This window comes from Mercenaria mercenaria, chromosome 19 (genome assembly GCF_021730395.1).
Source record: "Mercenaria mercenaria strain notata chromosome 19, MADL_Memer_1, whole genome shotgun sequence".
Lineage (NCBI taxonomy): Eukaryota > Metazoa > Mollusca > Bivalvia > Venerida > Veneridae > Mercenaria > Mercenaria mercenaria.
Window position 1 is genome coordinate 10,909,936 of NC_069379.1, and position 15,057 is coordinate 10,924,992.

At 36.1% G+C, this 15,057-nt stretch overlaps 1 protein-coding gene across 1 annotated transcript; it reads right to left on the reverse strand.

Annotated features, from left to right (window-relative positions):
- Window positions 1-3,510: 3,510 nt before the first annotated feature.
- Window positions 3,511-11,927, reverse strand: LOC123542424 (uncharacterized). Its single transcript, XM_045328290.2, has 8 exons — window positions 11,892-11,927; window positions 11,584-11,669; window positions 9,914-9,985; window positions 7,512-7,629; window positions 6,997-7,091; window positions 4,960-5,034; window positions 4,275-4,428; window positions 3,511-3,677 (listed from the first exon to the last, which is right to left on the reverse strand). The coding sequence occupies exons 3-8, from the start codon at window positions 9,932-9,934 to the stop codon at window positions 3,562-3,564; spliced, it is 579 nt and encodes a 192-aa protein (XP_045184225.2). The 5' UTR covers window positions 9,935-9,985; window positions 11,584-11,669; window positions 11,892-11,927; the 3' UTR covers window positions 3,511-3,561.
- Window positions 11,928-15,057: the final 3,130 nt, after the last annotated feature.

Genomic DNA, 15,057 nt, shown 5'->3' on the forward strand with positions numbered 1-15,057 from the left:
TTGTGCTCACTGCTACAAGTAGACACCGTCGTTTATATGACTGAAAAATTGTTGAAAATTACGTTAAACCAGAACACGCACACGCACACGCACACGCACACACACTCGCAAGCACACACACACGCACACACACACACACACACACACACACACACACACACACACACACACAGATGACATCTGACATTGGATGGCAGACTCTGCAGGAGAGACGACAGAGGCCAAGCTCTACATGCTTTACCGCATCATATATGGCCTCGTCGACATTACTCCTGATACATACGATACATACTTGCGTCCAGCCACTACCGCCACTCGGGGCAACAGTGTCCGCTTCATCGTACCATACTGCCGTACCGATTACTTGCGCCACTCTTTCTTCCCTTCTGCGACAAGACTGTGGAACCAGCTGCCAAACCAGCTGGCCACTGCACCCAGTCTTGATGCTTTCAAGAAGGAACTCGCAAGCGTGTAATACCACCACTGCGCAAGAAGATATACATAGTCTTAACAGATTTTAATCTTTTCCATGTTTAAAATGGCGCCACACTATGGCTTTTACCTACTTTCCCTGTGCGAAAATGCTCCAGAGGGGATATGCACAGTAATGGAAGAAGAAGAAGAAGAATAGAAAAAGTGGAAACTCCACAGGCCGCTTAACACAACAAAAACGAAAATGTTGCAGGCTCGGTTTGATTGAGCCTGTTCATGGTCGGTAGTTAAAATGCATGCTACCGTCCACGCCCTCTAGCCCCGGGTTGAGCAGAACTCAACATTTACACAAGACTTATCATCCCGAACATAATAGCCCAGTACCCGAACAATGTTTCGGAACGATCAGATCGATCCGATCGGCCGTGTGAATTTAGCATTAGCAAATTCTATGTGGCATAACTAAGATGTGTAAACAATACTTGATTGTTTTAAAATATTCTTTTTCCATATGAAAATGTGATGTATTCGTCGAAAATGTCCTTTTTCTTTGTCCATTTCTGCATGTGAGATATTCGTTTTGATGTGGCTATAAAAACTTATGTCCAACGTGTACATCCCATATTATGTACCATATACGTTTCATGCGCGTGCTATTTTCGACCGAATATATCACACGTGACGTGTAATATATTCGGTCGAATTTTTCACTTGTGTTACATATTCGTTCTGTGACATATACGGCTCAACAGTGCATCATAGAGCCATGTGTTATTATCTGGGTGTTGGAAAGTATACTCCAAATATGGCAGTAAGTGGAGAGATGGGTTGGACACCACCAATTGTTAGGCAATGGGAATCAGTATTTGGACAATATTTTAGAATTATGAATATGGATGACTATAGAATTAATACTAGTATTAGAAATGCTAAACCTACTATTTCAAAGCTAGAATCTATTCATTCTGATGGATATTGAAATAAATAAATGGACTTAACTATATGATAGAGAAAATGCTATAAGAGGACATGGTCGTATAAAACTGAGAACGTACAGGAAGTTTAAGTCTCAATTTTGCACCGAGTAATGAATGTTTCTCATTGCAGAGTTGGTGCAGCCGTTCTGCGCAAGCGCGGAATTATTGTCAAATGGAACGCACGGCAAAAATACTCATTTTTTTGCATGTCCGCGCGCATTTAGTGTATAATATGCATAATATACTGACTAAAGGTTAGGGTTAGAATCACTATGGTTACAAAATATATACATTTAAGATATTTTTGTTCAAATTTAGTTAATCCGGTATATACCGGAGTCTGTAATATATCACAGGCGCACCAACTCTGTATTTAGTCACAGCCCCGAGTAATACCTGATGTGTAAACTGCCGTTTCATTACAGATTGGCCTTCACAAAATTCATGCGCGGTGTAGCACCACTAAACGGGTGTATATGAAAATATTGATGTTGTAAACAGAACAATGTTTTAATTGTCATGATATTGTAAAAGATGAAAATCACGTACTTTTTTATTGCCCAGTATATAATGATATAAGGAAAAATTTAGTCACTGCAATTAATAATTTGTCAGAAAATAATCAGAATATGTATATGTCTGATGATGAGAAACTGATTATAGTTTTCAGTGATGAAAACTTTGTATATATATCTGCCTTCATATTTTACTTGAAAGGAAAAAGAAACTATATTGTGGAACATGAATTTAGTATTTTTAAGCATAAATGTAAATAAGGGTCAGTAGAACCTTTTAGCTAACTTATTGTCTTATTTTGATCTAAGGAGTATTAGCTAATCATTTCATTTACAGGGGATTTTCTACTTTTTCCAGACAGTGGATTTCAAATTTTAAAATAAATGAAATAGCATTCTTATTAATGCGCAGGTTATATTTTATGTGTTCCCTTTTGTTTTTGTTTTAGATGCATCCTTTTAATCTAATTTTATGAGTGATTGGCAACTGCTCCTTAGTCTTACTAGTCTTACTATGCGAATAGATAGTAAATGTGAGATTACCCATACTTCGTATTTATCAATATTTTAATTCTAGCATTTGTCAGGTAAGCATTAGAGCAAAACCATAATGCTTAACACAGTCACTCACACACACACATATATATATATATATCCACCAAAAAGTCTTTCACTCATCCACCCACTCATACAACAAATTGTCATTCACTAATGAAAACTATCATCATCTATTCCTATGGTTAAAAATTGTCTTAAAGACTCTTTATATTTTTATCTTAGTATTGTATTCGTATAGCATCTGTGATATACATGATTAGTCTCTAATAACTCATTAATGAGTGGCATCTGTGTACTATGTTATATAATGTGTATGTAAATATATACATGCATTTTTGTTTTGTTTTATGTAATGATGTACTTGATGATGAGACTATGACACTAAAATAAATATAAAAAACAACATTTTTCCACTAAGATATCTTAAAACTACCTGTCGGCTTTTTATATATAAAAAGAACGCATTAAATCTACTTTACTGGCTTAGAAAGTGTAAATGTTACAAGTTTATAGTAATTTGTTTACAAATCTGCGAGAGCATATTCATATTAAGTTGCTGCACTCGTTTTATATTTGATAGGCCATTTTCTTCACCCACTTTTTAAGCATTTCTGAAATTAAGCAGAATTGAAAAAAGGGGAGACTTGATAAAACATATAATTATTATATATATCAAATATCCCACTTCACAGGGATTTCCTGTCTTACAGACGCAATCAAACTGAGTCTGCCATAACTATTCTTGTTTGCATTCTTTTTAACTATCACATTCAATAGCAATCTTTAAGTGCCGTGTGGCGGCTGTAAAAAGTCTCCCCGTACTTAGAATCAGTGTTGTTATATATCTGGTCCTTTGGGATCATGGAGTCAATTCAACATATGTGCAATAGAGCTCCGCTTAAGCCGGTGATGGGGGAGGGGGAGGTGTTAGTGGGAGGGGGGTGGGGCGTGAAAAAACCCACAGAATTTTGATATTTCTGTTCGTTTTGATATGATTTATGCTTCCTAGGTAATATAAAGTGCTATGTTGAAAACTTTTATTTCAGTTGTAGCTAATCATTATATATATTTCATTACACTTAACAATAACCACAAGAGTGCATACAGCCAGCATTCTGTGCATGTGCCTTATCTTGACATACGATTGATGCGGCAAGTTTGCATGTTGAAGATGGGGTTGTGTCAACGCAATGAGCTGAAATGTAAATGAAAATATATAACAGACGAGGCAGGTTTAAATGTTAATGATGAGATTGTGCAACGCAATGACTGAAATGTATGAAATATATAAAAGATGGCAGTTTAAATGTTATGAGGATTGTGTAACTATAAATAGGAATATGAAAAGATCAGTTTGTGCAGTCTATGACATGTACGTTGTTCTTTCACCTTACTGTGAACTTAAATATAGAAAACAGGCATCCTACAGATGTTGCAACCTGCACATTAAAGGTGTATAATATACGAGCTTTAAGGTTAAATATAAACAAGAGAGTCATGATGGCCCCGGATCGCTAACCTGAGTACTTGGGCCTACAGCCTCTAGCGCGTTAACAGGCTTTTCCTTTGATTTGACCGGGTGACCTAGTTTTTGACCCAACATCACCAAGACTCGAACATGTTTCTAAGTTACAGAACTGTGTGAATAATAACTAGTAACTTGCAAAGAGGATCCTTAACAACTCATCTGTCTACATTTTCTTAAAAGAATATTTAGATAGAATGTTTTATAACTACATTTAACAACAAAGCAAAGAATAAATTAAAAAAAAACAACGTTAACACTGCTTACTTGCCGCAGTAGGTTTTTGTGTGACGGGGACTTTAGTTGAGAAAGAGGCAGTCTGTGTCCCACATCCGGTATTACAGAGATCAGTGCTACAACAGTCCCAGCATGAGGATGCAGAATGCACGGTACCAATACTTGCTTTCAGACGATCACATGCCTGAATTAAGTGGCTACATTATTAATTTTCATCTTCAGTTCATATAAACGCCAAATATATAGCCTAACCAGTGAGCATTTTTTACAAAGAATTAAAATAGTATTAAGATGCTGTTACAGTACACGAGTATAAGGAAAAGAGATAACACCCATGCCCTGTATACAGCAAACAAAATCTGCGATTGCCTCCGTAATGCCCCGAACTGTACAGAGGGAAAAAAGAACTGTTTTTGCTCTCGTAACGAAGGAAGGCTTGATCGAATAAACTTCAATGACATGTTGTATGAATAGTATTTAAGAAAGGGCTAAACAAAAGAGCCGCAAAATGAGAAACATAGCGCATTCATTTGCAACCAGCATGGATCCTGCCCAGCCTGCGCATCCGCGCAGTCTGGCCAGGATCCATACTGTTCGTTAACGGTTTCTCTAATTGCTATAGGGTTTGTAAGCGAACAATATGGATCCGTGCTGGTCGCAAATGCGCTATGTTTGGGGTCTCATGGCGCAGCTCAAATGGTTGCTACATACTTACAGTTTTAGAATAACAGCCTAACTGTGTCATTAAATTACTTCCCCCTGGAGAGTGTGTATATCCCGAATAACATGTCTGTAAATAAAATAATATCACTGTGACTGACTGTCTTGTGGATTGCTAATTTATAAGGCCCACTTGATATCTTTGATAATATATTTGATATATCTTATTCTACTTTTTTGAAAATTTCTCAAATTTAGATAAATATTTAGATCTAAAAAAAAGTAATTAATGATATGATATATTTCATTTATTCAACCGATTTTTAACAAAAAATAAATGTCACAAAATACATAAATCTCCAGAATTCTAAAGTTAGAGAACTTAGGTTTAAAGCAGAAAAATCATGATAAAAACAGCATAACTTATCCTTTCATATTTTAGAAAGAAACATTAAAGTTGGTTTCATATTTGACCGCGAAAAGTGAATGTCTACATATTTGTAATTTTTCTCGTTTCTTAAAGGACTAAATGTGTTTTTTTTTCTTTGTTTTTGCTTTTTAAAAATGAGTATATGTTGTAAAGTTAATATAATGATGTATTTGCATTTTAAAATAATTATTTTGTTAAAACTGGAAGATATGACCAGAAACAGCCTTGTGTAATATTTTTTAGAAATTTGATGAATGTACTGCATGAATTACAACATATATTGCCAAACATCTAGGGGTCATAAGCAGTCTCTGTTAAAACAGTTCATACCGCCACGCTAGCCTAGTGGTAGAGCTTCCGCTTCGAGTGCGGGAAGTCGTGGGTTCGATCCCCGGCCGCGTCATACCAAAGACATAAAATATGGTACTAGTAGCTTCCTTGCTTGGCGCTCAGCAGCAAGTGCTAGTGCTAGGACTGGTCAGCCCGGTGTCAGTATAATGTGACTGGGTGAGGTATCATGCCACGTGTCTACGGCGTGATATTCCAGTGAGGCAGCACAATAAAGTTGGACATTGCGCTCACTGCTACAAGTAGACACCGTCGTTTATATGACTGATTTTTTTTTTGAAAAGACGTTAAACCCGAACACACACACACACACACACACGAATGCATGTTCACGCTGTCAACATTTAACAACAAGTAGAGATACATATAGGATGAAGGTGCCAAAAAGGCGGGAGATCAAAAGAAACTGTTAGGGATTATATTAGTAATGCCGGATTTCCGATAGCTGAGGAAAATATCACGAAGGATAAGGTACACAACAATGTGAAACTACCCTCTCGGCTGTTTAAATCTTCTCTTAAGTGTCAGGATAAGGTATACAACAATGGGAAGCTTCTTTCCAGGCTGTGTAAATCTTCTCTACTTGTCAGGATTTAGGTGCACTCTATTTATTTAGGGGTGATTTTGCGTAATAGCGTTTTGTTTTGAAACGAAATTGTACGTGGAGTCTTACTAGTCTCATACCTCTTTGTTGAAGTTAACATCACTAAGAATGCATGTATATATAAATTAAGTATTTCTGCAGATTTACCGTTGTGTTGTTGTTATGAATTAAACTCTTATAGGTGTTTTACAATAACACTCTTTGGTAACATTTTTGGAGAAGCCAGTATAAAGATATACAGAATATGATTGAACAATGGACCGTTTCGTTTCAGCAGGCAACTAGTTAGGCATTCGTTTGGTTTCCCGGTAGTGCCCGGGTCTTTCCGGCGTACGCCGATGTGCGCCGGTCTTGCGAGAAAGACAAAGCGGCCAATTGTGTATTTTCGCGATATAAAATCGGGTAACATTTGATTGATTGATTTGTTTGGTTGATACTACTAAAGGTAAATATACTGCAAGACATATTTTTCTACAGTATTTACAGCTCATGGGCCTGCGTACGCCGAAGCGTTCGTTTATTAATAAACCGGCTAGAATATGTTTCATGCCGCTGACGTGACCGGCATGTTCCAGAATGAGCGAAACGAATAGGTACATTGCTTTTATCAGCAGTATAAACCAAGGAATTCTGTTTTTACCATTAAAAGGCTGTTTTATGATTGAGTTTTGTGAATTTTGACAAATTAAAGATCAAAAAGATTAACGTACTTGATCTCGCCCACATTCAGTTATTTGTGTGCAGTTGCCTCCATTCGCCACATGGTCGCATTTAAAACAAATTGGTCCTCGGTCTTTGTTAAAGCCTGGTAAAATATTTGTTATGCATTTATCAAGGATTACATACAAACACCGATGTTAGAATGGCGAAAGAACACTGTCATTGCCATTTGTTGACAACAAGTAGAAGTGGTTACGCGGAAAGTAGTTCCCCAGTTTGATGCTGAATGTTGAAGTTTTGAGCGAAATACGACATAATTTATTAGAGGAAGTAGGTACATGTTAAATTGTAAATAAGATAGAATTATTAGATCAAGGTATGTATAATAACAGTAACTGTGATCGTATGCCAGATTTCGTTTTGAATGTTGATGAAGTTTTGAGCGAAATACGACATAATTTATTAGAGGAACTGTGATCGTATGCCAGATTTCGTTTTGAATTGGTTATGTCTTAAAATAATTTTGTCTTTTATTGATTTCCTAATTTAAGTTGCTATGAGTTACCTTGGTCTTGACAAAGGTTTGCCTGACAGAACGACGAATCGCAGCATCCATCACACACTGGAAGATCGCCAGCTCTCCTTGTACTCGATCTCTTACCCACTATCCCACTCGTACATTGCTGAAAATTGATAGATCAAATGTCACTGTAACCACAAACCCGCCTGTTGCTTAATAAATCCACATAAATAGTAGTTGAAAATGAAATTTTATTTTCTTATAAGTTGTATTATATTGTGTCTTGCCATTTTCTGTTTCTTACGACTGTAATCATGCGTATTGGTAAATTGTCCGCACATGTAGAACACTTCGCCATACCCAAAACATTTAATCTACACACTGGATAACCGGCCATTTTGACGCCCGATGCACACAAAAAAAAAACCTGGAAAAATAACCCGCTGTATAATGGTAGGTAGAGTTTTTCATTTACTAGATCTAATATAGCCAATCCTTGCAATTGAACTTGATAATTAAGTTAACAAAATGGGCATAGCTTACTTACATTTCCAATTTCTGATCTAAAAATGATCATTACATTTATAGAAATTTCCTTACAATTTCTCCAGTTAAAAAAATCTAAACAAAAGTTTTACGCCAATTTCTTTAATGTTATCCAATATATCCAGTGCGGTCTATATTCCATATGTATCTAAATTTTCAAACGCTGCTTACACAGACTTTTTTGAAGGTTTAAATTATTTATTTTCAGATTTTGAAGGTAGAGCAAGAAGACAACTAAGTGCCCCTTCCAGGCAATGTTTCTGGCATGTCGGTTTTATCCTAAGTCCTTATTCCTATAGATTTTAGTACCGTGTATTGACGGCTTGCATTTTGATATTCGTGTATGCTTTGTTTTAGGAAAAAGTTTATTATTATAGACCCTGTAATTTCATTTTCATGCCTATTTTCTCTGCAATATTCAAACAGCTATCAACAAGGATAACTTATATGGAAAATCCTCATTATAGAGTGATAAATGAAAAATTAACAAATATACACTTAAGCAAATATGTTTTGGCTATTCACTGTTTATCATTGACAATACCAAATACCGCATTATGGCCTTAATTTAACGCTATTCATCATGTTTTTATGCAATAGTCACCGTTTTCATTTGTCTATGTTAAAGGGCATATCTTTCTACAAAGCGATAATATTCAAAAGATACACAATTTTATTCGGAATATGAAATCCTACTGAATTTGTGCAAGATTTTAAGCACGGGTGAGTATCCGTGTAAATCCTTCGACTTTCAGAAAGCCAGCAGAGTTGCTTCTTCATACGAGAGTATTCTACACACCAAAATGAGGTTTCGCCCCAATAACGGGGAGATTGATTTGAAGTCAGTGACATTTATCACTCGGCCACGGAGGCCCAAATTATCTCGTAGTTTCGTTGCATATCTTCTAAGTGACAGTATTTATAAGTTCAAACATTTGCAATTGCAAACTTGAAATAGACATCAACACCATCGTGCTGTGTTAACCATGACACCCCTTTCTCACTAACAAATTGCCTATGTACATTGTTAAGTTGACCTGAAATGACAATCGGCGATTTCCGTTCGTTTACGTATACTTCGTACGTGATTTCGGCATTCTTCGGTTCTAATGAAAAGTAATATTCTGATATAGCCGAAGGTTGCCGAAATCGTATACGGAGGATACGAAACCACACGAAAATTGCCGATTGTTATTATAAGTCCATAACCTTGATGCTTTGATGATCTAAATTTTCTGGTAAAATGACACACGTGCTAAAGGCAAAGAATATAAATTTTACACAATTAGTACTCTTTTAGTAAGACTTGTGCAGCTTCAGTCAATATATATATCTATACAATTGCTTTCTCGTAACCAGCATTAAGATTATATAAAATGAAGATAAAATGCTAGTAAACTTTCATACAATGTAGCTGTTATATGCTAGTACTCGATAATTACAAAAAATAAAATCTCTGGATGACACTGATAAATATGAAACTATTAAAAGTAAGCATGCTTGTTGCCATATGCTTCCCCTGGCTTTATGTTTAATTTGAAAAATAATATATCATAAACAGTGATTTGTCATTGAGAATAACCTTTATTTGGAGTTAAGTATTGTGTAGGTTTCTTTTCCAATGCGCCGCCATGACATTTGACGCTATTACGTAAAAACTATGACGTACAGAGAGTTATTTCCTGCATTAAACAAACAATTTTAGTCGTTTTAATAACAAAACGAATCGGGAAGTAGAAGAATGCATTGCCTTTTCACTTTAAGCGAATGTTATTATGCCAAGGTACGCCATTGAAAGGTCAAAGAGTGCATGCACGACACTTGAGCAATATTGTACGAAACAATATAATACTTAGAGGAACAAGAAAAAACGGAAATTGCATAGTGGCAAAAATACAAACCATTTTTTCCCGGCAGCCCATTCTCCTGTATATATGTCCGGTACTTGATACAATTTGTGTTGAATAGCACACCTATAAATAACAAGAGCTCGTAGAACACGAAATGCCCACCTTGATGCATTCAGTAATTGCACAAGAAACAAAAATTATTTGCTCACTGTAAACAAAAGTTCTACTGTTCTGGTTCAATGTAACCTTGGCCTTTCACCTATTGATCCCTAAATCAATAGACGTTATCTGCTGGTCATGATCAACCTCCCTACTAAGTTTCATGATCCTAGGCCCAAGCGATCTCAAGTTATTGTCCGGAAAGCGTTTAACTATTCCGGGTCAATGTGACCTTGTCTTTTGGCCTAATGACCTCAAGATGAATAGTGGTAATCTACTGGTCATGACAAATCTTCCTATAAAGTTTCGTGATCCTAGGCCCAAGCGTTCTCAAGTAATTGTCTGGAAACCGTTCAACTGTTCCTAGTCACAGTACCCTTGACCTTTGATCTACTGACCTAAAAGTTAATAGAGGTCATGTGCTGGTCACGATTAAACTTCCTATCAATATTCATGATCCTTGGCCCAATCGTTCTTGAGTTGTTGTCTTTAAACCGTTAAATTGTTCCTGGCTAATGTGACGTTGAACTTTGACCTAATGACCTCAAAAACAATAGAGGTCATCTGCTCGTCATGACCTACCTTGCTATCATTTTTTCTGATCCTAGGCCCAAGCGTTCTTGAAATCTCATCCGGAAACTGTTTTACTGTTGCTGGTCACAGGGACCTAGACCTTTGACCTATTGATCTCAAGATCAACAGGATCATCTGCTGGTGATGACCAACCTCCCTATCAACTTTCACGATCCTATGCCGAAGCATTCTTTAGTTGTCATCCGGAAACCATTTAACTGTTCCGGGTTACTGTGATCTTGATCTTTGACCTACTGACCTCAAAATCAATAGGAGTCATCTGCTGGTAATGACAAGCCTCTCTATTATTTTTCATGATTCTAGGCCAAAGCGTTCTTGAGTTATCATCCGGAAACGATTTAACAGTTCTGGACCACTGTGACCTTGACCTTTGACATACTGTTTTCAGAATCAATAGAGATCATCTGCTGGTGATGACCAACTTCGCTATTAACTTTCACAATCCTAGGGCAAAGCGTTCTTGAGTTATCATCCAGAAACGGATTGGTCTACATACCGACCGACAGACCGACCGACCGACCGACCGACAGACCAACCGACCGACTGACCAACCGACATCTGCAAAACAATATACCCCTTGGAAATTTGTCAGTTTCATATATAATAAAGAAAGCCACTATTCAGTGTGTATATGTCAGCACTTCTTTGATAAACTAGAGAAAAGATTAATATCATCTCTAGGTCAAATAGAAATTGTGATTAAACGAAAAAGGCAAGCCTGTTTACTTATATATAAATCTTATACCTTCGCTATTTTAACCTTTAGCCGGCTGGTGGCAAATGATTCTGCCTTTAAGACCGGTGCAGACCAAGATCAGTTTGCACACCCGTATTGATATTATTTATTGTAATATTTTCAGAGGAGAAATGCACATTCCGTGAATGTTTAGGAAATTACCGTGGTATCTACTTAGTTGAACTGTGGCAGAAATATGTCCCTTTAATGAGCGGACTTTAAGTGAGTGTACCTCATTAGGTCCACATTTTTTGACTATATCGCAATCTCGAGCACTGGGAACATCGTTACACTGCAAGCAGTAAAGGCCATGTAAAGCTGAAATATCAAATAAAAGCTTGTTGCAAACTCTCGTTTTCATCATTATTTGTCTTTATTTCACCATCATTAATTGTCTTTATTTCACCATCATTATTTGTTTTTATTTCATCATCATTATTTATTTTCATTCATCATCCTTATTTGTCTATATTTTTTTCTGAAGGTTCAACGAAATCATAGTTGAAATCATATTTTTCTGAACTGTATGATAATAAATACCTTTCACGAAACAACAGGCAATGATAAGAACTGAAAACAGAGAGCTGAAATACACAAGAAATGTAAATAGCATATTCATTAGTCAGGCCAAGAATGAAAAGACATTGCGGTTACTAATTATAGTATAACTAATCAAGTTGCACATAGTGATCCTGTCTGCGGGCTCTCAATTTTAAAATGACATCGTTATTTGAACCGCGCTATGAGAAAACCAACAAAGTGTTTTTGCGACTAGCATGGATCCAGAACAGCCTGCGTATTCGCTATCTGGTCAGGATCCATGTTGTTCGCTAATGGTTTCTCTAATTGCAATAGGCTTTGAAAGTGAACAATATGGATCCTGAACAGACTGCGCGGATACGCATGCTGGACTGGATTAATGGTTGTCGCAAATGCACTATGTTTACTCGTGGCTCATTTCTAATTCTTTTTTAATACTAAACTAAGTACTTTACTGAAGATGTATAAAAAAATTTGAAAATCAAACAAAGATATACGCAGTAAGTGTTTTAAAATGTTAAGCTTTCATTATGCAAGTGTTCTTTGAAAATCTATTTCCATGAGAATATTACGAAATTTAGAAAAAGAAAGTTAAACAGAATTAAAGACTTATGTCTTTTAAAATTACAGCTGAAACTCGGTTTCTCGGATTCTAAGAGTGTGAGTTAACCGAAATTCGACTTAAACAATGTTTTTGCTCGTATCTTCGGGACGAGTGTTGAAAATGTCTTTGAGATAGCCGGAATTTAGATGTACATGAGTATAACATATCGAGTTTCAACTTGACATCAAAGTGTCAAAAAAGTACAAAATTATTCTTACTCTTGTAACGGAGCTTTTTTTATACCAAATTAGCAGATGTATGTCACTCGAACTATTTAAGAATTCCTTATACATACACAAAACAATTAATTCAACTAGCTAGGTTTATAAGTTAATGATAAAGATATTTCGTCTGTACACAATTCCTTATTTTAGAACGAACTGTAGAATATAATGTAACACTTTATGACATTTTAACAAGGGATGTCACGATGTTGACGTACATGGCAAAGATAATCACATATATGTAAATATGACATGACAGTAGACCGATCAATTAAGATAAGAATTCTTAAACGTTTACATGTCTGTCCGAAACTTGACAAAAGTAACAAGCACTTTAAGGTCATGTCTCCAATGTCATCAAAATGTTTAATTTTCAAAACAACATAGCAAATTTCATTAAATATTAGATGTTATAAATATAATGAAACAGCTACTTAATAGGTATACTTCTTATTTGCCACAGGTTTACTGCGTGACTCACGCAGAAAATGTTCACATACTTTTCAGACCGGAAGTGCTTTAAAGACATGCTATTACAGTCGACATTTTCCACTTTATTACGCATCACCGCAATGCGGTCATGGTCTGCACTGTTCGCTATTCAGTCAGTAAATTTTCAGTGAACACCCCTTTCAATAATAAGTAGTATGGCCCAAAATTGAAATTATAGAACAGTCCAATTTTAGAAATTTAGCTGTCTAAGGGTTAAAAGGCAAAGAACGAACAAACTGATTTCGCAGCAGTAGTAACTTACATGAATGTGGTAAAAAGAATATTACATTTGTGTCTTCCAAAATAAGTTCATTAAACTCGTTGATTACAAATGATAAGATGCTTGACCGGGCATTTTATTTAACTAGACTAAAAAGACACTCATTTTATATCCTCGAATTATAGTATGCTTACAATACATGATTGTATTCTTCAATAATCGTACGAAATCTAGCTACATGTAGCAACGGATTTGAGTAATAGAACTCAGTTGTAACATAGATCCTTTGAAATAATTAAAAAGAACTAACCAAATTTCGCCTTATGTCTGTGTTTGTTGATACTGCCTGACTATTACATGTACTACCCCACCGCCCGGTACGATAGATACTTGAAATATTCTTAAAACGTTGTCCCTTTTTAAAAGTGAATGACAGTTTTAAAGAAATTATTCCACTAAGTTACGTTGTTGGGCCATTATTGCAAATGCATCAAAATGACGATATGTAACAGTTCGTTGAAAATTGGGAGTTTTTAACATGTATAAATACGTTGAATTGCCAGAAAGTGAGACCCCTTTATGCAGTCCTTTTTTGAAATGCAATGCATTAACAATGTATACTGATAATTTTGTTTCGTAGATGTAATATAGTTCACATGGTTTACATGCTGTCCCATTTTTTTTTATAAAAGAACCCTTTCTTTCTACGATTTGTGTTGTTTGATCTTTAGGCTAACCGTAAACATAGATGTCCGTAATATGTCATGGTGATTGCCAACTTTTTTGAAAAGACGTGAGCAATACACAAGTCACCCTGGCCTTTACAAAGAATGTAAACCTTGAATAAATTGTATGTCTAGACTTGAGTATCTAAAATACTTTGCAACTTTGGATATGAGTAAATCTCCGGCAAATGCCTTTTTGAGAAATTGCTCATTTTAGATTCATTATTTGGGACATATTGAAAAAACTTAGCCTGAAAAAGTGAGAATATAAAGACCTACAATATCTTCAAGTAATAAAGATACTTTGATTATAAGATTATCTTTAAACCTTTAAACTGCTGGCGGCAAGTGGCTCTGGCTTTTCGACCAGCGCAGATGTGCAAGCTGATCCTAGTCTGCACTGTCCGTTATTCAGTCAGTAAATTTTGAGTGAACACGGCTTCAAATAAAAAATGGTATTGTCCAAATTGAATAATGGACCAGTCCAGTTTAGAAGTTTAGCAGACTCATGGTTAATCTCCATATCTAAGAACACTCAAAACTTGTTAATAATTTGTGCCAGACGATGAAAATTAATGTAAATTTTATGTCGATATGAGCTGCACCATGAGAAAACCAACATAGTGCATATGCGACCAGCAGGGTCCGGACCAGCCTGGGCATCCGCGCAGTCTGGTCTGGATCCATACTGTTCGCTAACAGTTTCTCTAATTGCAATAGGGTTTGAAAGCGAACAGCCTGGATCCTGACCAGACTGTGCGGATGCGCAGGCTGGTCTGGATCAATGTTGGTCGCAAATGCCCTATATTGATTTTCTCATGGCGCAGCTAAAATACTATTGGCATAAAAATAGTATGTAGAGGGAGGTTTAACACATGTTTAGCCAAACATATGAATTTTA

What these genes read in the sequence shown, in the direction of transcription:
- LOC123542424 (XM_045328290.2), bottom strand. Translation starts at nt 9,934, where the DNA reads ATGGGCTGCCGGGAAAAAATG. An exon ending in CTGAATGTGGGCGAGATCAA is followed by an intron (nt 5,035 to 6,996) that starts GTACGTTAATCT and finishes TTTTATTTACAG; the next exon opens with ACATGTTATTCGGGATATAC. An exon ending in TAGGCTGTTATTCTAAAACT is followed by an intron (nt 4,429 to 4,959) that starts GTAAGTATGTAG and finishes CACTTAATTCAG; the next exon opens with GCATGTGATCGTCTGAAAGC.